Source organism: Lolium perenne, chromosome 5 (genome assembly GCF_019359855.2).
Source record: "Lolium perenne isolate Kyuss_39 chromosome 5, Kyuss_2.0, whole genome shotgun sequence".
In the NCBI taxonomy this organism is placed as follows: domain Eukaryota; kingdom Viridiplantae; phylum Streptophyta; class Magnoliopsida; order Poales; family Poaceae; genus Lolium; species Lolium perenne.
In genome coordinates this window covers 83,120,272-83,141,104 of record NC_067248.2, presented here as the reverse complement: position 1 = coordinate 83,141,104, position 20,833 = coordinate 83,120,272, and the positions used below count along the sequence as shown (strand labels likewise).

The window sequence follows — 20,833 nt, the reverse complement described above, 5'->3', positions numbered from 1 at the left end:
CAGGAATATTGTTCCCCATATAAATTTTTCCTGGCTATGTAAATGCAAATGTATACCCAAAAGGAACTTGCACAGAGCATCATCCTTGCTGCTACAAGGATCGTCGGAGGCCAAGGCATCATCACCATCATCATCAACCGCTGCATCTCAATCACCATCATCATCCCCATCTAGTTTACCTTCTTATTGATCTAGGCTACCAGAACCATATCACCCTCAATTGATGGACGCATGCTCTGAAGCCGGTGGTGCCGGCAAGGGTGGAGGCTGCGGCGGTGCCACCACACACCCATGGCTGCCAGCCAAGGTTGGGGCACATCCCAGAGCGTTGATTCCGCGACGTTTCTACGTCCAGCTCTCCGTGGATGACCTACACATGCTCGTCGTGCCACCGGCATTCCAGCAAGGGTTGTGGGACTGGATTAAGATCCCACTGCCATACAGTGTGAGATTGTCCGCCTATCGCTTCTGCTCCGAGTGGGTGCAAGTCACCTCCATGGTGGCCACGTAGTCTTGGGAGCAACTTGGCAGAGCTAGTCTTCAGGTACTAACTCGAGTACAACGACATCGTGGAGTTCAAGATCTAGACATTCGTTATCAAGACGAAGGTCTACATGAACAACATCTCCACCGCCAGGCTTTACACCTGCCCTAACCACGGCTAGGCGGTGGCCGACCAAGTTATATGTCTATGTAAGTGATGTCTATATATAGTTGTAGTGCTAGTAAGTATGGTGAACTGATGATGGTAAGACTTTGGTACTTGCTTTTGATTAATGGTGTTTAGATGGCTTCTATACTTTTGATTAGGGTGTTCGTGTGAACCCTAGATATGCTAATGATTTGTTCTGCTGTGCTACGATGTCAGTTATGATGTGTGGTGATGGTGTTCTGGTGTTCTTCGTAATAGCTAGTTAGGTGGTATGATCATCAACATGAAGAGCAAGTAACCACATCGCTGCTTTGCATATAACCAAATAGCCGATGCTTCCCTTACCAATCGTGGGCAACCAAACCATGTGGAGTATAAAACATTGTTAGCAACCAAACGTAATGCACAAACTAACCCAAACTTCAACGGACCATCCAACGGACCAAAAAACATAAATTTAGAATTTTGATGCGAGCAATTAATTACGCTTCAAATATCGCTCGGTGCTCTTTGGTGTTGTTGCCAAAAACTAATACAGTACTTCCTCCTTCCAAGAAATATAAGGGCTCCTTTGATTCAAAGGATTTGCATAGGAATTGTGTAGGATTTGGTTTCTATGGGAAAAATTCCTATACATGTTGTTTGATTCATAGGAACATATCCTATAGGAAAAATTCCTATAGGAATCTTGTAGTGTAATTCCTATAGAAAAAAAGCATGAGCTCATACCTCATGGAAAAATTCCTTTGCTACAATCAAACAAACTTCATCTTCCTATATGTTTCAAGTATACATGACATTCCAATCCTATACCTTTTCTATTCCTATGTTTTTTCTATCCTTTAAATCAAAGGAGCCCTAAGAGCATCTCCAGCCGCGTCCCCCAAAGCGTCCCCCAAACCGCGCCGGATTGAGCGTTTGGGGGACGTGTTTTGTTCGTGCCGCGTTTGGGGGACGTCGCTCCCCAGCCGCGTCCCCCAAACGCCGCTCCCAAACATTAAAAATATTTTTTTTAACACATAAACCATTTATATCAAATGTAGCATATGAAAAAAATGTTTTCGAGGATTGTTTTCAAATTAAATTACAACAGAAAATAAAACAAGTAATCAAATATAATAAAAAGGGCTAGATGATACATCAAGGTGCCACGGTATTTCCTTTGATCCTCCACAAATGCTCAACGAGATCAGCTTGAAGTTGCTCATGCACATTGCTGTCACGGATCTCTGCGTGCATGGCGAGAAAATCAGCAAAATCTGCAGGCAACTCATGATCAACCTCCGCGAGAGGGCCTTGACACTCATAGGGACCAACAAGTGACCTAACATGATTCTTGCGGTCATCCTCGATGATCATGTTGTGCATGATCACACAAGCCTGCATCACCTCCCACATTTGGTCGTGAGACCAGCTTAGAGCAGGGTACCGGACAATGGAAAATTGTGCTTGAAGCACACCAAATGCCCGCTCGACATCCTTCCTGCAAGCCTCCTGTCGTGTAGCAAAGTGAGAATTCTTCAGACCTGATGGATCCGAGATTGTTTTGACAAAAGTGGCCCATTTTGGATATATACCATCGGCTAGATAATAGCCTTTGGTATATTGGTGGCCATTGATCTCATAGTTGCATGGTGGAGCATGCCCTTCCACTAGTCTGCTGAACACCGGAGACCGCTGCAACACGTTGATGTCATTGTGTGATCCCGCCATGCCAAAGAAAGAATGCCAAATCCACAGGTCATAATCTGCCACAGCTTCAAGCACCACACTGCAATATCCATGACGCCCTTTGTATATACCTTGCCAAGCAAACGGGCAGTTCTTCCATGCCCAGTGCATGCAATCGATGCTTCCAAGCATTCCAGGAAATCCTCTGGCAGCATTTTGTGCCATGATCCTTGCAGTCTCTTCCTCAGTTGGCCCTCTCAAGTAGTATTTGCCAAACTTTTCCACCACAGCTCGGCAAAACTTGTACATGCACTCAATGGCAGTAGACTCACTCATGCGAAGGTAGTCGTCCTGTGTATCGGCAGGTGCTCCGTATGCAAGCATCCTCATGGTGGCGGTGCACTTCTGAATGGATGAGAACCCGAGAACGCCTACAGCGTCGACCTTGAGCTTGAAGTAGGGGTCGAACTCTCGAACGCCGTGGAGGATATTCATGAACAGGCCCTTGCTCATCCTGTACCGGCGCCGAAAATTGTCGGCATGTGTTGCCCCGTCCGCGAAGTAGTCGTTGTGCAGCATGGCATGCCCCTCCATCCTCTGTCGGGGCTTCGACTTCCTTCTTCCCGGCCTTGATCCTCCGCGGCGCGGCCTCTTCCTCTTCTCCGCCTCAGCGTCAAGCATGTCCTGGAGGGACGCGATGATCAGCAAATGCTCCCGCAGTTCGTCGTAGAACGCGTGCTCGTCCTCCGGCCACGGGGCAACCATCTCATCGTCGCTGTCCATGGCTAAAGCAAAATCAATGGTTAAAATTGCGCCGAGGCAGACGACGAAACAAACAACGGCCAATCGCGCCTACCTTGCAAGTCATCGAGCACCTTCTGTGCGCGGAGGTGGGGCGGATTTGACGGCGCGTTCTGGGACGCGCTGGCGACGCGGTGGCGGCGGCACGACCGGCGGGAGCCCCAGCCGCGACAACGGTGCCGACTCGCAGCACAGATCAGACGCCCAAACGGCCGGGAAATCCAGCGGCGGCGATGGGGTGGGAGGCGCGGGAAGGAAGGAAGTCGACGAGAAAAGAGGCGCGAACCAACGGTTTATGCAAATAGTCGCCGACATGTGGGAGCCCGCCTCGCTTTTCGTTGTGTCCGGCGTCCCCGAGCGTCCCCTGTGGGACGGGGACGGCTCGGGGCGCCGGACACCGTATCGGACCGCGCCGGACAAAAATGGGCTTTGGGGGACACGGCTGAAACGCTTTTTTTGTCCGACGCGCCCCAAATCCCTTTGGGGGACGCGAGTGGAGATGCTCTAAGTGAGTTGAAATCGATCGTCTAAATTCGGATACATGGCATACGGAGAAGTAAAATCGACAGGACGCAGCAGGTGAAAGACGACGAGACCTCCCCAACTTGCCCCAATTCCCCTTGAACCCCGACATTCCCATGGGCGAGGGAGACACTCCGGAGCCCGGGCCCCCGCCCCCGCCGCCGCCGCACCCCGACAAGCGGCAGCGCCGCCCCAACGTCCGGCTTGCCGGCTCCGTAGCCTTACCGTCGCACCTCCCCCACCCACGCCGCGTCCCAGTTATCCCCGTCTCTAGGCCCCGCCACCACAACCCCTCGGCAAAAACCCCAAGCCCCCCAAAATCCTCAAGCCCAACCACCGCTCTCGATGACCTCGTCCTCGCGGCCGCCTTCCCCCGTAAGCCTAGGGTTCTGGAGCAGCAGCAGGAGGAGGTGGAGGTGCTCGACGTGGCGGAGTGGTTGTGGGGCCTGGGGATGGGGCGCTACGCCGCCGCGTTCCAGGCGCACGAGGTGGATGGCGAAGTGCTGCCCTGCCTCACCATGGACGACCTCCGCGACATGGGAATCGGCGCCGTCGGAGCACGGCGCAAGCTCTTCTGCGCCATCCAGAGGCTGCGGTATCCTCCGCCGCCTCCCAACCCAAGGAGGTGAAAACGTTCTGTCCTCCCTGTCTCTGAAGTGCTCGCTAGTTCCACCTAGGATGTGCGTGGGACAGGCCTCTCTGGATGTGTAAAAAATGTAAAATGAGAAGGTTTGATCCTTTCATCGTTGTGAAATGGTAGTATAATGGTAGTGTCACTAGTGTGTAAAAGAAACATGTTGGAAATGCTAACTCTCATGTTTGGCTTTTGGCTGATGCTTCTTAGAATTCATACAATGTTGTTTGCTCATGTCTAACTATCAGGGCTAATAAATGTGCTTAGGTTGGGATAGCAGCCGCATAACCCGCATATCCTGCATACAGGTTTTGATGGGCGACTGCATTACTCATGTACACCATGCTGGTAAGAGTGGCCAACCACGGGCAGACCAAAATACGTCCCACATGTACCCTGAGTTAGGGGTTTGTATTGAGTAAGAAAGGTCAAAGACCTAAGCATCCACCATATAAGGGCGTAAAAATATGCACCATATAAGGATGTCAAAGCATCCGCTATATAAAAATGCTGTGTATCTATGTTTGAGGGGAGACACACTGTTCTCTCATCCAATCCCTCACAGACACACCCTCTGGCTATTTTCTTACCATCTCGTTGTGAATCATGATTCAAGAGGGGCGAGGGCAGGATGAGTGTGCAGTACGGCGGTGGAGCCGAGGTGGATGGGGATTGTGTGATGATATCCCACTAAGAACCTTAGTTTTATGCCAGGCAGCTTTCTGAAACTTTAAACAACATAAGTCAAACTTCTAAAATATTTGTTTGCCAAGATCAGAATAGGTGTCAATTCAGAAATAAATCAGTACTATGAAATGATATATTGATGTGCAAATCCTTGGATCATGCCCATTTAGTTCAGCGTTATGAATTCTGTCAATTTTTCTTAATTGTGATTGATAATATTTTATTTTCTATGTAGATTAAATGTGTAGAGCAAACAGTATCTCCTTTTTTGTGTCACAAGTTAGTATTTATGTTTTCATGGTCAGTTTTATTATTTTAATTTGCAGATCACCTATCACGATGGTAATATTTATCTGTGTTCATGACAGCACGGGGCTCCTTTAAATTTGTGTTTTCAGTGCCACAAATCCTAAAACATTTCAAGTCTGAGCTATTGCTCTCCTGCTGGTCTCTTTTTGATGTTTCATTTTAATAGTTCGATCGTGACCCTATTGTTCTATTGCTGCATATTGCTTTTACTTTGTAGTTTTGAATGTCTCCACGAGTGTATAAACATTGTTTTGTTCTAAACTTCTAAATGTGCATAATTATTTAGGTTTGTTTCTTCTTTAAACAGGAAAGAATGCATTCTAAGGGTACATGTGCACTTTCAAGTTGTTTCGACTACCTGTGTGATGCTCTTTGGCACCTGTTTTGGTATTGTTTGTCATTAATTTGATATCATTGCGCTTCTTTGTTTTATTCCCTGATCTAGTTTGAACTGCAAATTATATCTTGTAACTGGTCCAAGTAAAATTATTACTGGGTGCAACCAAAATATGAAACATAATGTTGCAAAACTAGCATAAAGTTTTTTTTGCGAAAATTCCACCGATCCATTAATAATCATCAACAGCAGTATAAAAGGCGCCAAAAGTAATAGAAATTACAAATAGGTCTTTGGACCACCTGGCGATGACTACAAACACTAGTGCAAGCCGAAGGCGTGCCGCTGTCCTTGTCTCTCCATCATCGCAGCCGGGCAAAGCATGTCGTAGCAGAGGCAGAGCTTGTGTAGTAGACAAATGGGAAGTTGTCGTGCTAAGGCCCCAAAGGACCAGTGCACCAGAGCTGCAACCATCGCCAATGATGACAACCGTTGATCGGAAGAGAATGACCTGAAACCACACAAACGAACACGAAAACCGACCAGATCCCAAGAGATCCGCCGGACACACGACTCCACGCGCCCTGCGCTGGCGCTAGATGAACCACCGGAGCGAGGATAGGGCGGGGAGGACCTTATTCTGACTTGATGTAGCTGTTGCCTCACCATCCCGAAGAAGACAACGAAAAACAACCTAAACAAAGAATGGAAACCCTCCCGCCGGCGAGGGGCCATGGTCCGCCACACCTCCAAAGCCGCAAGGCCACCAGACGTGGGACGGACCGGCGGCGTCGCCGGCGAGGGGGACAAAACCCTAGATGAGCTTTAGGTACGCCTCCATCTCCATGATCGCCTCTCTCCTAACTAGTACCTGTTCGGGACGAAAGTAAAACTAGTGTAAAGTTAACATTCTAGCAGTCACAAAGTGTTCATACAATCATGGTTTGTTTCTTTCAACAAACTTTAGTGAAAAGACGTTACTAAAGCGATGTGGTGAGAGATGATTTCCCTAACTTACTCTGGTATGAAACAATAGCATATTGGTGTTAGCGCCCTGACGTCTTCGAAGGCTGAGTGAGTATTTGCAATTGTATCATCATTGCAGAAGACACAGAAAGCCAAGCATGGTGGGTATGTTCAGTTCTAACCGAAGTATTACCTTGCCAACTATTTGACTAGCCAAATATTGGTTGGCCTTTTGGTTGCCCATGAGTTGGCCAACATTTGCAAGCAAAATGAACAAGTGGCATAGCCAGGACTTAAATCTTGTGGGTCAGAGCAATAATTATTACATATTTTAGTAGTTTCTTGGATATTTTTGTAAGAAAAATACACAGGTATATGAAAGCTTTGCTAGAAAGCTGTGGGGTCAGTGATCCACAGTTCAACGTGGATCCGCCACTGAAATGAATAAGATTGGGCAAGGGTACATTGGCATTCCAAAATATTAACATCCATCCAAACAAAGACCAAATATTGGTAGGTGAGTTTTGGCCACCATCCAAACATACCCGACCTCTCCAGGGGTGTGGGAGACGACCGGAGGTATGGAGCTCCACAGGTCCAAGCGATTGAGTTCGCTGAATTAGGTCATAGCCTTTAGAGGGCTGGAGTCCAGGAAAGGAGGAGGTTTATTGTAGAGACGAGCAAAAAATTACCTGCAGAGATGACAAAGTTAGACGCTTTGTCGATGTGCATGGTATCGGTGTTCAGTTTCTTGGTCTTTTAATTCTTTTTTAGTGGTATATAGATTTCTAGATTTGTTGCCTTTATTGGGCTATGGCTAAGCCAGCTTGAAGAAGACAATGGGCTGTATAGGAGAGTGGCATGTACTCTTGTGCTGATCTGGGAGTGTGGCAGAGTGGGCTGGGCTAGTTATATTTGCGACATGCCTTTCTCACTTCTGGGCCAGACTATGCACAGCCAGGTTTGGTCGCGAAGCAGGAAATATTTCCAGTCTAGCCTACAGGCATGCCATCTGCCCATCTGTCGTTCCATGCCAGCTGAGGCAGGAGCTGCTACCATCCAAGAATTGTTGCACCATATCTATATATGCAGTTGTAGGCAGAATTGAATAAGAACGGGTTGGATATAAATTTTAAATTAACGAAAGAGCATTCTTTTAGAGATATGACTTTCTATACATTTGGGCTGGTCATGCTTCTTATATGATCCAGTGAGTCCTGCAGCTGATGTTTTTTCTGATGTCTGGAGTGCCATTTAACTTCTATGTTTAAAGTATAATTTCTTCTGATATGTTGCCATCTGGCATTAACATGATGCAGAAAATTTATTATACTTTTGTTAGTCTTGAACCGTATGTGTTTGGTTTGGAACAATACTTTAACCATGTGGACCACCTTTAGCATGTGGAACATAACAAAGCCTGAAAGTCACGGACTATATCAATGCCTGGGGAAGCCAAAAAGTGTATGATTGCCACACCATATTTGTATTGAAGTGCTTTATCACTTTCTGTACTGTGTTATACTGTTGTCAGTTGTCAGGTGATGGGTCATAAATGGGTGCACTAGGGTGATTACAGTTAACAGATTCATATCCTCACTACCTTATGTATAACTATATCCTTTTTCTCCAAACAAAGGGTGAACAAACACATGTTCTGTAAGTGATCCGGGAGTGCACACTCCGCTTAGTGCCAAGCTTTGTTCATTTTATGCCATCTCACTTTGCCTGGGAAGTGATCATAAATCCAAATGTTCATATAATATCCAAAAAAATTGTCAGAGAAGCTATTTGACGCTATTCTGGTGATACATACATTGTCTAGAATATATTCGCATGGTAAATATTTTCAATGTTTTGTTTTGTGTCACTTGCAAAGTTGCTGGCACAAGCCAAGCAGATGCACTGTCAAGTCAATCTGCCCTTTGTTGTTTCTTATAATATTCTTGTTGCATTTATGTAGTTTTTATACTTCTGGTGACAGCTACTTGGATGGAACTATTATGCTAGTACTTCGAAGTATCTTTTACTAAGTCCGTTGATTTAAAGCTTGCCTTTTGATCAGTTATGTGATTTTTCTGGTTATCAACTGTCGGTGCGCGCTCTAGTGGTTGCTACTCACTGGCGGTCTTGCTTTGTCTAGTGATAAAGGGGTCTCCTACCTCACTCTGCCTCTGCTTTGTCTTACTCATTTCTGGCATGCTACACTAGAAATTCTTAACTATGTTCTCTACCAACTATCATCAGTTAGCATCATATTTAAGTATATCCTCTGTCGGTGAGACTTCTGGTTTTTTAGTTTTGACTAATTGTAGTTGTTGTACTGTTCATGCTCCAGTTGATGCTACATGTCTGCAAGTCCTTTCTAGCTTCAGATGTAATTCTATCTTCAGGGATTTCTACATTCTTGTTACTCTTTTTCCTTTTTTCAGGCCATGCAACTGTTTTGGATACTCTACTAAATGCTTTGTCTGTATTCCTCTCAATTGATTCTTTACTTGTGAGTAATAGTTTGCACTTCTTTGTACTTGATGCTGACTTCCTAATTCCCGTTTCCACTCTCTCTCATTGATTCTGACTTGCCACCTGAACACTAGGGGATGCTACGTCATGGTGTTCCAACTCTGCTATATTGCAGTTGAAGGCATTATTAGGTCAATATGTGTAATTTTAATTTTTTCTCTCTCACTTGGAGCTGTTCTTATAGATGTATATACAAGGTGTCAACATTGTAATCATGCTGGATATCGTGCCTTCCTTATCTTTCCCTTTTTTAATTTTGTTTATGTTGACATTTTCTTACAGCTTGAAGATCATCTGCTGTTACGTACGGCCAATTTTTTTTTCATTTCAGTTTATGTATGAAAACGGAGCTTGTGAACAAAAAGTAATATATTTATACTAAAATAAATATGAAAGAATTGTTTCTCATAGTTTCCAAGTACACTTACATTTGAGTGTTACCTATAGTCTAGTATCTTTGGTGTACTACTATCTTTGTGAATTATGTGGTGAGGATTAGATGTTAGGAGATGGGAAAAAAGGGGGTATCAGTGACTGTGGGAAGTGAAGAACTAATTACAGTGTGAAAAAAGTAGCTGTATCTGTCGGTGTTCCCTTTCCAGGTGCTAGCTCCTGCCGTAATTCAATGTCATAACCTGGTTTGTGCTTGGCGAGCCAGGGGCTGGCAAAACCGCTGCAGCCTCTGCCGGCGGGGGGCGCCAAATGGTGTCGCGGACGTGATGCAGTGTCATCGCCGGGAGAAGGCGCTGACCTCGACAAGTGATCTCTAACTGCAGTTCATAAACAGATAGCTCATGTCAGTGCTGATTCACTGGGATGCCACTATGCTATACTTGTTGAAACAGACAAGGTAAAGTATCCTTTATGTGCTAGAAGATTTATGCATACTCAATCTATTAGGACTGACGCCATATGACATTTTATATATTGGCGATTCAAGCATTGCGAGTCTTGAGTGTAGTTGTGTAGATAATGGGATACTATCTGGTGATCCCATGTATTTGTTGCCTTCTTTATAATTCCTTTCTTTGCAACGTCTGTATTATCCATTTCATTGAATGGTCTGAATAGTCAGTTACATATAAACGGAATATCTGAACCCCAGCTGCTAAAAGGATTCTTAAATTAATCCACAATGTGGCACATGCTGGGACATCATTTTATTGCTGAGAAAACCCTGTGTTTTAATTATCTTTTTTTTGAAGAGGACTATTGGTATAACCGAAGAGCAAAAGTTACAACTCGATGGAGGATGTGCTCTCCATTTTTGTGGATGAAACTCGCACTGCTTTGGATGCAAACAAATGAACAAAAACTGAACTCTCGAATAGCCCTATGAAAGTCATATGCTTGTGTGTATTCATTCTTTTTGTAACAATGTCTTACCATTCATGCAGCCAAAATTTCACCTTTGATAAATTGGTTTCCAGCCATTGAAGAAGATTTGAAGAGAGTACAATGAAACTTGACTATATTGGATATGTCCCTTGAAAATTATAATGTAGATTTTTCTTTAAGAAATTTTCACTATTGTTCAATTTTCTAACACAAAATCAGAAAAATTAAGGTCCACACCGGAGGCAGCTGATATTCAAAACTGTACTATTTGTAGTGTGTACCAGAGGTCGAGGTTTTCAGTTTCTGACTTGCTGGACGCTGTAGTACTTTCTATTCCTAACAGTGGAAGTGCACAACTGGGATTATATACCGCGCGTGAAGAGACTAGCTAGAAACACCTGCAAATAGTGGAGAAGGAGTCGTCTAGTAAAGAACATCAGTGCCAACGGAGTACAGTATTAAAGATAAAGAAAAGGAAGTTTTCTTGTTGTCCGTTGAACCATTAGCGCAGGCTCTCGGAAAGCACCTGTGTTTCTATTTCCTTAAAGCTCATTCCTCCCATAGGTAGTGTGTGAGAAAAGGTGAGGGATCGAACCTCCAATCACTTATATTATTTTATACTATTATTCAAAGAAAGGCCTTACGTTTAGATTCATTTCCTTTATTGCCTAGGGCTTGGCTTATCAGAACTGATAGGATAATTCCTTGGGCTTGGTTATGTATGATTGATTCCCTCCAAATTGTGATTTGTTCCCAGTTTGTCGCTAATTTTTGACGAACTTTTTTTCCTTTGAGCTCGAAAGGAAGAAAGAAAAGTATACTATTTGAAAAAGCGAGGTGCAAATATACAAAGTATAAGTTGAGATTTTTTTGTTAAGAGTAACACATCGACCCAACTTTAGCAATATGTGATCATATCTTTGGTAGTTCCTTTGTTTACCTTTTAGATATTTCGACTGTATGCGGACTAAAATTAGTGAACATACACAGTAAAACCTGCCTACATACATGCATTAAAAAAAATTACTCCCTCTTATTCAAATTAACTGCCTAAACTTTGTTTAGATACGCATGTATCTAACCACTAAAACGAGTCCAGATTTATAGTATCTAGAAAAAATTAAGTCAATTAATTTGAATAAGAGGAAGTAAAATGTCTTACATCAGTGAAATAATGGAATAGCTTTATTAACGGTGTTCACGTGTTATTTCTGTAGTAGTAATAGGATGAGATGGGTAAAAAGCATTTGCCCACATGTTTCTGATTAATGCATTAATAATTATAAAACAGTTAAATTGATCCATTCCAAACATGTGGATTCTAAGTTATGCAACAATTAACAATCCCCATTACGAGAGGTGAAAAATCTCCTAATATTTTCTCATTTCAACAAGTCCATAATATTTTTCACGAACTCCTTCTAGTGAAGTAAAAAAAAAAGGACCCAGTGAAGCTCCTACGATAGGTGAAATTCCCTCTAGTGAAGTATATATGGTGATCAACTGAGAATTTGAGATAAGTGACGTGCACGCGATCTATCATGTTAAAAGTCCAGTGCTTAGAGCATCTCCAGCCGCGTCCCCCAAAGCGTCCCCCAAACCGCGCCGGATTGAGCGTTTGGGGGACGTGTTTTGTTCGTGCCGCATTTGGGGGACGTCGCTCCCCAGCCGCGTCCCCCAAACGCCACCCCCAAACATTTAAAATAAATTTTCTTGGCATTTTTATTTCAATTTCCACAAACTAATACATAATTGGGAACGTGGTTTACACGAAGACATAGTTTGAAACATGGTTTTCCACAAACTAATACATAGTTTGAACCATGGTGGACATATATAAATATAAAATATTGCAAAAAAACTAAACCTAACTAGGCCGTGCATCGAAGGTTTCCTGTGTTCGCTGCTAAGAAACAACACTCGAGGGCACACCCAGTCACCTAAACTGGAAAATCCAGCGGGAGGATGGTGCCCTTGTTGGTTCTACCGATGAGGCGAACAGGCAGAAACCTCCGTGCACGTATTCGCTGCGAAGAAACAACACTCAGTCGTCATCCTCGTCGGTGCTGTCGTCGTGGGAGTCCCTGTCGCCGTGGTAGTCCCGGCGGCAGCGCCTCTCGTCGAAGACCTTGACGCTCATGTCCCTGTTGCCGAAGTAGGAGAACACGAGGATGAAGCCGGCTTCGAGGCTGTGGTGGCGCGCGAACTTCTCCCAGCCGATGTTGAGGTACATCTTGCCGCGCGCGTCGTAGATCGCGTCGACGATCCACCGGCAGTAGCCGCACGAATGCTCCCGCAGATGCATCTTGCGCGGGCGTACGCCGCCGACGTACTCCGCGAAGGAGTCCGGCAGCCTCTGGATGCCGCGCGGGTCGCCCTTGAGGACGTGGACGAACTCGAACAGGACGTCTGGCTCCACGTCCATCTCCGACGATGAAGACGACGGCGTGGGAGGCGACGGCGAGCGTTCAGCTATGCCGCGGCCACGACCACGACCACGGCCGCGGCCGCGAGGTCGGCCTCCGCCTCTACCAGACATAACGTCGAGTCTTGTTGAGAGATGGTGGCGGCTAGGGTTTGGGAGAGAGGCGCTAGGGTTTGTGTGTGAGAGGGACGATGAGAGGCGCCCCTTTTTATAGGCCGGAGGGGGGCGGATGAGCGGTGGCGCTCATTAACGCCGGCACGCAGAGCTAGGCGCGACGGGACGCGTCGCTGCGCCCTCTGCGGGAACTGCACCGTCGCTGCGGGAACTGCACCATCGCTGCGCGCCAATAACTTCCGTCGCGAGGTAGGCGACGGTTAGGTTTAAATTAATTGTGCCGCTGACGGGTCGGCCCCGCCACTCCCCGCTTCGCTTTTCGTTGTGTCCGGCGTCCCCGGTGCGTCCCCTGTGGGACGGGGACGGGCTCGGGGCGCCGGACACCGTATAGGGGCGCGCCGGACAAAAAAGGGCTTTGGGGGACGTGGCTGGAACGCATTTTTGGTCCGGCGCGCCCCAAATCCCTTTGGGGGACGCGACTGGAGATGCTCTTAGCTTCCCGTAATATAAAGGTTTGTTTGGCTTCGCCGAACAAAAAACGGTTCACTTGCTAAGGCATCTTCAGCGGCTTGAGTGAGTAGCCTGACAAAAATTGAACGAGAAAATGCGGCTCAAATTTCAGGGCGAGATGCCGCCACCCCAAATATCGTATCCGCGCGGCAAAAAAGAAAACATGGCAGCGATGAACGCTCTCGCCGCCATGGAAGCTGAAGAAGCCACTGCAAATACCGCCCCACCCAGCCAAGAGGCCGCACCTATGGCGGGGTGAAAGCACGCCGCCTCCACCGACGTGATAAGAAGCTCAAGGTGCCGAAGAACATGTTGACTAAACATGAGAAGCTCGTCAAGGCCAAGAAGCGACGGGACCTGCGCGCCAATGCGCGTCTGAGGGAAGCCTGGCAAGCCGTCGGTGCCACCACGAGGGTGGCTGCCTTGATGGCCTTGGATATGCATGCCAAAGCCAACGCCTGTGTGAGGCTAGCGCCTGTCGTGGCGGATGCGATGCTCCTCATCAAGTAAGAGAGGATCGCCGGCCATGCTCCCCAGGCCTCGTCGGTGAGCTCTGTAAGTTCCCAACCAGCACGACCACATATGCAACCCCGACCATCAATTTTACCGCTGCAAACACCCTCCCTCGGTAAGCAGGTCCACGTGCCGTCCCGCTTCGCTGCCTCCGGCACGTCGTCAGCCAGACTGTACAAAGGGGCATGCTTCACGACCTTAGATCTAGACCTGTACCGCATGCCAGGAGGGGACTCGGGTCCAGGCCCTGTACGCAAGACTTGAGCGGTGCCGCTGGAGAATGTGTCGGCACCCTGCAACTTGTATGCTGAAATGGCACAGCCTCTCTCGACGATGGGCGACCCGGTACACACCCTCGATCTCGCTCGCGTGTCCTTTGTCAAGTACCGTATTTATCTGATGCCCAATGAGCCATAGGCCTACTGGGCCAATCACGGCGAAGAGTCCATGCAAGCGTTGTCTATGGCAGTGTCTTTGTTGACGACGGCTTCGAGACACAGGCGCAGACCTAGTACCCAGGGACTGACATCGATGGAGAGCCATTGTTCCATGCCTATACCCATGCAACCGAACAATCCACAACAGTGTGCAATCATGACAACGAGGGATTTGAGGAGGGCGAGGAAATCTTGGGGCCCGTGTCGCAGCTGATGAGGGTGGCGCCAACATTGGCAAGAGAAGGGGACCTCGTGCTCTGCAAATCTTGGCTGGCCACTAGCCAAGACTCTATATGTGGCACCTAGAAAGAATGCAAAGCATATTGACGGAAGGTGACCCAAGAATTTCATGAGAAACGACTACACAAGCCCTACCATATTTACATCACCCGCAACAAAGAGTCCATTGAAAAGAGGTGGAACTACATCAAAGAAGAGACCGACAAGTTTTACGCGGCGATCGACCATGTCGTTAGCCACCTAGAGAGTGGGGTAGGCAAGTTGTAAGGGCATTGGCGTCTTCATTCCATCAATGGGCATGCCTTGGCATACCCAAAAATCCGAACATTTTGCATTTGTAGGTGTCCTGGGCCTTGGAGTATTTCAAGGCAAAACATAAGAAGGGCTGCCACATGGTCCACTCTTAGAATGCATTGAAGGAGGGTCCCATGTGAAGGCTAGGCCGTGTGTCCTACATGGCCATCGTCAAGAATTGCACATCCGGGATCACGGTGGCCATCGATGGAGAAGACGAGGCTCCTGGCCAGAATGCGCTTCCATCTCGTCCAAGGGGCCACAAGTCCACCAACGCCGATCTCGCTCGTGAGGCTTTAGCCATTGCGTTGGGATCTTGAAGTTGATTTTGGCCGAGTCTTAGGACGACATGAACAAAAGGGACGAGCAGAAGTGCCGGGAGAAGGATCCGTCTGCTGCCATCTCCATCGACCTCAGCAAACATGCCATAGAGGTCCAAAGGCTTGAAGCCAAGGCCAAATTGCCTGACATCTAGGCCAAGTCTCGTGCAGAGAACATGCGGATCATGCTCGCCGACTTGAGTATCATATGGATGTGGATCAACCGACTTGGTTCAAAAAGAAGCAAGCTAAAATCCGGCAACAGGACGCCTGATCACTCATGTCTACATCAAGAGCACTATGGCCTCCTTCTACCTTTGCTACTCATCGCCCTCTTCTACCCCTTTTGGTACTCTACTTAGTAAACTTTGTTATGGACTGAATTAGGCGTATTGCCACGGTTTGAATGGACTAAATGTCTCTTCAATTTTCCCACATTTGTTTGCTTCAAACATACGTGGGATGGGCGGACAAGATGCATCGGACCGTTTTGGCTACCCCTGACGCAAATGTACAATCATGGTCGGGCAACTATTTGGTGTCTGTGACCCCACCCAAATGGACGCAGATGACCACTTTTGGTGTCTGTTTTGCTTTGGGCCACTAGGGCATCTCCAGGGGCGACACAAATGATCCTAGCATGTCCGAGTCGCTCCGCGCAGGCAGGAAGACCTGGCGTGAGTGGCGCGACCTATCCGTTCACCAAATTTGGGGAACGAATGCATCTACGTGGACCATGCGAGTGTTCTCCAGTCGACCCTTAGGGTCCCTTTGTAAGTGGAACATTGTACTAGTTAATTATTCATTAGGTTCAGACAACCAACCAGTTACAAAAAAGCACACATCTAATTAAACCGAAAAAATAAAGACCACCGGTACTATAGGCCGGTCTACGTCTACTCCTCGCCCTCGCTGAGGCCTTTGTTGCCGGCGTGTTTGGCGCTATCGATCGCTGCCCGCATAGCCCAGATAGCGCGCTGCTGGCGGCTTTCCATAGCTACCTCGGCCGCCTAGTGCTCCCTCCTCCATGACCCGCTCTGCATCTGCCGTCGTGAGCAGCTCCGTGTCACGCAACATCGCCATAGCGAGCTTCGTCGCCTTCCGCGTCGTTCTCCTGACAACCGCGGTCCCTTGTCGCGGACCTGCGATGCGTCCTGTGCACCTTCTATAGGTCCTCCCCAAGTCCAGGCATTGGCAACGTGCTTGGTCTGGCAGCGTGCGCCAGGCCGACCACCTCCTCTTCCTCCTCCTCCTTGTCCAGGAGGCCCGAAGCCATAGCCACGGCTGCCTCCTCCGCCACGTGGTCTTCCTCTGCTGCACTGTCGGTGGTGAAGTCGGTCTTCTCAGGCGCCACGGTTGCCCGGCGAAGCTCGCAAACGTCAATGGTGGTGGCCTACCGAAGTTCGTGCAGGCGATGCTGGCAGCCTCGCGCGCCACCGACTCCAACGTCACCATGGCCGCCTCGTGGAGAATCTCAGGCTGGGCTATGGCGGTAGCCTCCTTCGCCACCGCCTCCTTAACCGCGATGGCGTGAATCTCGCGCACCGCGACTTGGGAGGCCTCTTGCGCCTCTGCCTCGACCACCTCCTCCAGCGCCTGCTGAGCCACCTCGCCTTTGCACTACAAGCTGGCCACATCGTCCTTGTGGGCCATCTCCATGGCCATCATTTCAACCTTCTCGTCGGACTTCCGCGGAAAACAGGCTAGGCACATCTGCCCGACGGTGGTCCAGTTTGCGATCTTCCGGTGCGGCATATATGATTTTGTGTTCGGTGTTGTTTTGGTGGGGCTTCTCGCCGCGCCGATGTGCGTTCTTTACAAACCCTGGCCTGGGCGGGAAACAGCCGCGCGGGGACGCGATGTTTTTCGGCCGAGGTGAGAAACATCCATGGAGCTTACGCAGGAAGTAGGAGCCACCGAGGGCAGGATCATCTACGACATGCACGTGTGAAACATGAGCCACCAAGGGCAGCAATCATGCATGAAGCTCGCACGGGAAGACGGCGACGTCCCGTCACCATTAGAGGCAGAGCGTCAATCCTTTACAGTGGGCGTGTGCGGTCAACATGCTTTGGGCCGCTAGATACACCCCCGAACTAAACGGATCGCAACCTAAAGTATGTTCGTGGACCGATCCAAACAACACAGCGGGGCGACCCAAATGGTCATTGCGCATCCGAACCGGTCCGCACGGACAGACGGAACTGCAACACATGCTCTACCAGGGCGATCCAAACGGACCGCCTGTCCGGCACGACCCATCCGTTCGTCTGCGCGGACATCGCGCAGACCGCGCAAGTGTCCGTTCGTCGGCCGTTTGGCCCGGGTTGTGTCACGTTAGACAGCCAGTTAGAAAAAGGCTCACATATAATTTAATCAAAAATAAATGAAGACGATCGTGAGTACGTTGACCCCCTATGTCTACTCCTCCCCCCACCGAGGCCGCCTTTGCCGGCTGGTTCGTCTCTGTCGATGGCCGCCCGTGCACCAGATGGCATGTTCCTCCCGGCGTTGCACGGCGAGCCAATGCGGTGTTGATCTCGGCCGCCCAATGCTCCCTGCCCCTCCTCCTTTACACGTTCCTCCTCGTCTGCCGCGAGCAGCTCCACGTTGCGCCATGCAACGCTGCCGCAGACGCTTCGGCGTCATGCTCCGGACGGTCGCGGTCTCTTGCGGCGGACCTGCGTTGTGTCCGGTGCACCTTCCAAAGGTCATCCCTTTCCCCTCCCCCTCCCCTCCCGATCCTCTTCCTAATCCTCCTACCTTGTCCAAGAGGGCCCAAGCCATAAGTACGGCCGCACCTCTACCACAGGGTCCTCCACTGCATCATCGGCGGCGCGGTCCGCCTTATCGCGCATCGCCGCCGCCCTGCGCGCTGTCGTGATGCCCTGAAGCTCGCGCACGGCGTTGGCAGTGGCGTCGATCGCCGCCGACTCTAAAGCCGCCTCCGTCGCCTCCCTGCGTGCCACGGTGGTGCGTCGAAGCTCGCGCACGGCGATGGTGGCGGCCTCGCGCGCCACTGACTCAAGCGCCACGACGGCCTCCTTGGACACCGCCTCCTCCGCCTTTGCGAGCCCTTGCTCAGCCTATTGCATCGCCGCCTCGACCACCTCCGCTAGCGCCTGATGAGCCACCTCACCATCATGCTCGAAGGTGGGCACCTCGTCCTCAGTGTGCTTGCGGGCCAACTCCATGGCCATCATGTCGACCTCCTCACCGGGCCTCCAAGGGGGAAGCACGTTAGGCACATCTGGCTGACGGTGGTCTAGTTCCCGATCTTCTGGCGAGGCATAGATGGTTTAGTGTTCGGTGTCGATTGGGTGGGGTTCCTCGCCGCACTGGAGGTCATTCTTATGGACCGCGCTTGGGCGGGAAATGGTCGGCCGGGCACGCGGTGTTTTCGGCCGAGGCGGGAAACATGCGCGCAAGCGAGACAGGAGCCACCGAGGGCATGAACCAACCGGAAGCACAGGAATCATCCACGTCGCGCGCGAAGCTGGCGACGTGTTTGGCAACGTCCCGCTGCCATTAACGTTCCACCGCCGTTAGAAATAGAGCGCGAATCCTTGACATCAAGCGGGAGAGCGCAACAGGCGTCAAGCTGTTGGGGCCACCCCGACCTGAACGAACCTTTCCGAACCAAATGAATCACCGTTTTAGGTGGCCCCACCGATGCCCCTATCTTCTCACCGACAGCCATCCGATGCATTAAGATTCCATAATTCTTGTCGATTCATAAAATATGTTCAGATATATCGAAACTTGATCGAACAAGAATTACAGAATGGAGGGAGTAGCTAGATTTTTAATTTGGAATGTAACTTTATACTATATTTTAAACTAGGGATTTCTATTTTCGTGCCCTCGGGTCCTTAGTTGTGCTCAGTTTTTCCCAGCTCCTTAGTTTTTCCTCAGTTTTACCCAAGCCTTTGTCTGAAATCATCACACGTGATGTAACGGCCGGTTGCCCGACGGTTGACCGTTATCTTCTGACTAGTGGGGCCACGCAGAGCCTGCAAAGACACGTCAGACCATCCATCTTTGTTTGACCGTAAAAATCGCTGTATCCCTGACCAAAACGCGAACGAGTGGGGCTTCGGTATATCAAATGACAAGTGGGGCCATGATGCTGATACAAGGGGCAATACACGGGTAGGATTAGATTTTTAAACGGAGCTCTACAGCGATGGCACGGAGGAGGTGGCATGCGGGGTGCCGAGATGAGATTGACGTCCACAAAGAACTGCATGAGGCGAGACCAGACGCATTAGATAGGTATGAACTAGACGCGTTTAACCATGCAAAGAAGAGAAGAAATGGTCGACGACATCGACGACTACCTCAAAACTTTGACTGACTGTGTCGGACACGAACGCGAGCAATGTAGAGAAAACTAGTGTCTCTCCTTTCTGGCGTGTATAGGTGGGTGCTAGGAGAGTGTGGTGGCGAAGGGAAAGACCTCACGGTGGTCTGTGGTGTCCAGCATAGCGGGCCGGCGTGGCCGTGCCCACAGCGGCGTGCATGCATGTTTGGCATTGGCATCAGCATGTACGTTCGGCATTGGCCTCGGCGGTATCTCTGGTGACGTGGGCATTACCCTTCGGGTAACCGACATTGCCCTATCCTGTACGGCCCAACTGGAGGCCCATGAAGATACCTGATGGAAAGATGGGCCACTAAGACGGTGCTGGAGAAGATTCCTTGAAGTACAAGATGAAGAGCCGAACAAGGAAAGTTTAAGGCTAGGTCTTTTGTAAACCTAGTCGTACCCGGAAAGATCTCTTGAGACCTGGCCTCCTATATAAAGGCCAGGAGAGGGGCTGCCGAGGGACACAATCAATCTTAGCAACTTTAGCCACTAGAAGTCTAGAGCTGGGTCGCCGTAGCACTTAGCCTCTCGACGAGATCACAGCCGAAACCTTCGGCACCCCATTGTAACCCGATATTCTCATAATCAAGATCAGACAGGCAGGACGTAGGGGTGTTACCTCATCGAGGGCCCTGAACCTGGGTAAATCGCTCTCCCCGCTTGTCTGTTAACCGATGTCTCGTGTCAGCCTACAGGATTTCATCAACCCTAAGCCCCAATCGGAGGGCATTGTCGAGGAGCACCCTCGTCATCTGGTGTGTCAGTGATCGAATGAGGGGACGGGATTGAGGGTGCATCCCGACGTTGACCTAGCAGTGGCGGCGAGCATAGCCATTCTGACCATGCCGATATCGGCATCGGCATCGCTTGGAGGCTGTGGTGCTCGAATCAAGGTGGGATTTGTTTCTTGTAGGCCAAAATGAATTTGAAACAAGTTTCATGTTGAAGGTTAGGTAACGAAAGTTTGTAACTAAAAATTATACTAGCGCCATGGTGAGGTTCTTTTTGATAGAGCTATACGGTTGGGCAAACTTTTTTGACACTTTTTAGATAGGGTTCCTTGTTGTTACACGTGTGGCATCATGTATGGAAAATTTGGGGTCATTTGGAGATGTTCGAAAAAATCACTTTGCTTAAGCGCATGCCGTTTCGTCTCACTGAAACCAGCTTT

At 49.0% G+C, this 20,833-nt stretch overlaps 2 protein-coding genes across 3 annotated transcripts in view; one reads left to right on the top strand and one right to left on the bottom strand.

Annotated features, from left to right (window-relative positions):
- The first annotated feature begins 3,711 nt into the window (after nucleotides 1-3,711).
- LOC127298016 (uncharacterized) lies at nucleotides 3,712-4,442 on the top strand. Its single transcript, XM_051328021.2, has one exon. It carries the CDS (start codon nucleotides 3,763-3,765, stop codon nucleotides 4,273-4,275), a length of 513 nt encoding a protein of 170 aa, XP_051183981.1. The 5' UTR covers nucleotides 3,712-3,762; the 3' UTR covers nucleotides 4,276-4,442.
- Nucleotides 4,443-6,112: 1,670 nt separating this feature from the next.
- Nucleotides 6,113-20,833, bottom strand: part of LOC127300706 (uncharacterized) — a 28,335-nt gene continuing 13,614 nt past the window's right edge. The window contains exon 4 of one of the 2 annotated variants that reach the window (XM_051330863.2): nucleotides 6,113-6,484. In XM_051330863.2, coding sequence (XP_051186823.1) covers nucleotides 6,428-6,484 — 57 coding nt within the window. In that variant the 3' untranslated portion in view covers nucleotides 6,113-6,427. Of the gene's footprint in view, nucleotides 6,485-9,388; nucleotides 9,873-20,833 lie in introns of those variants that run through there. The other variant, XM_051330861.2, reaches the window with a different exon arrangement.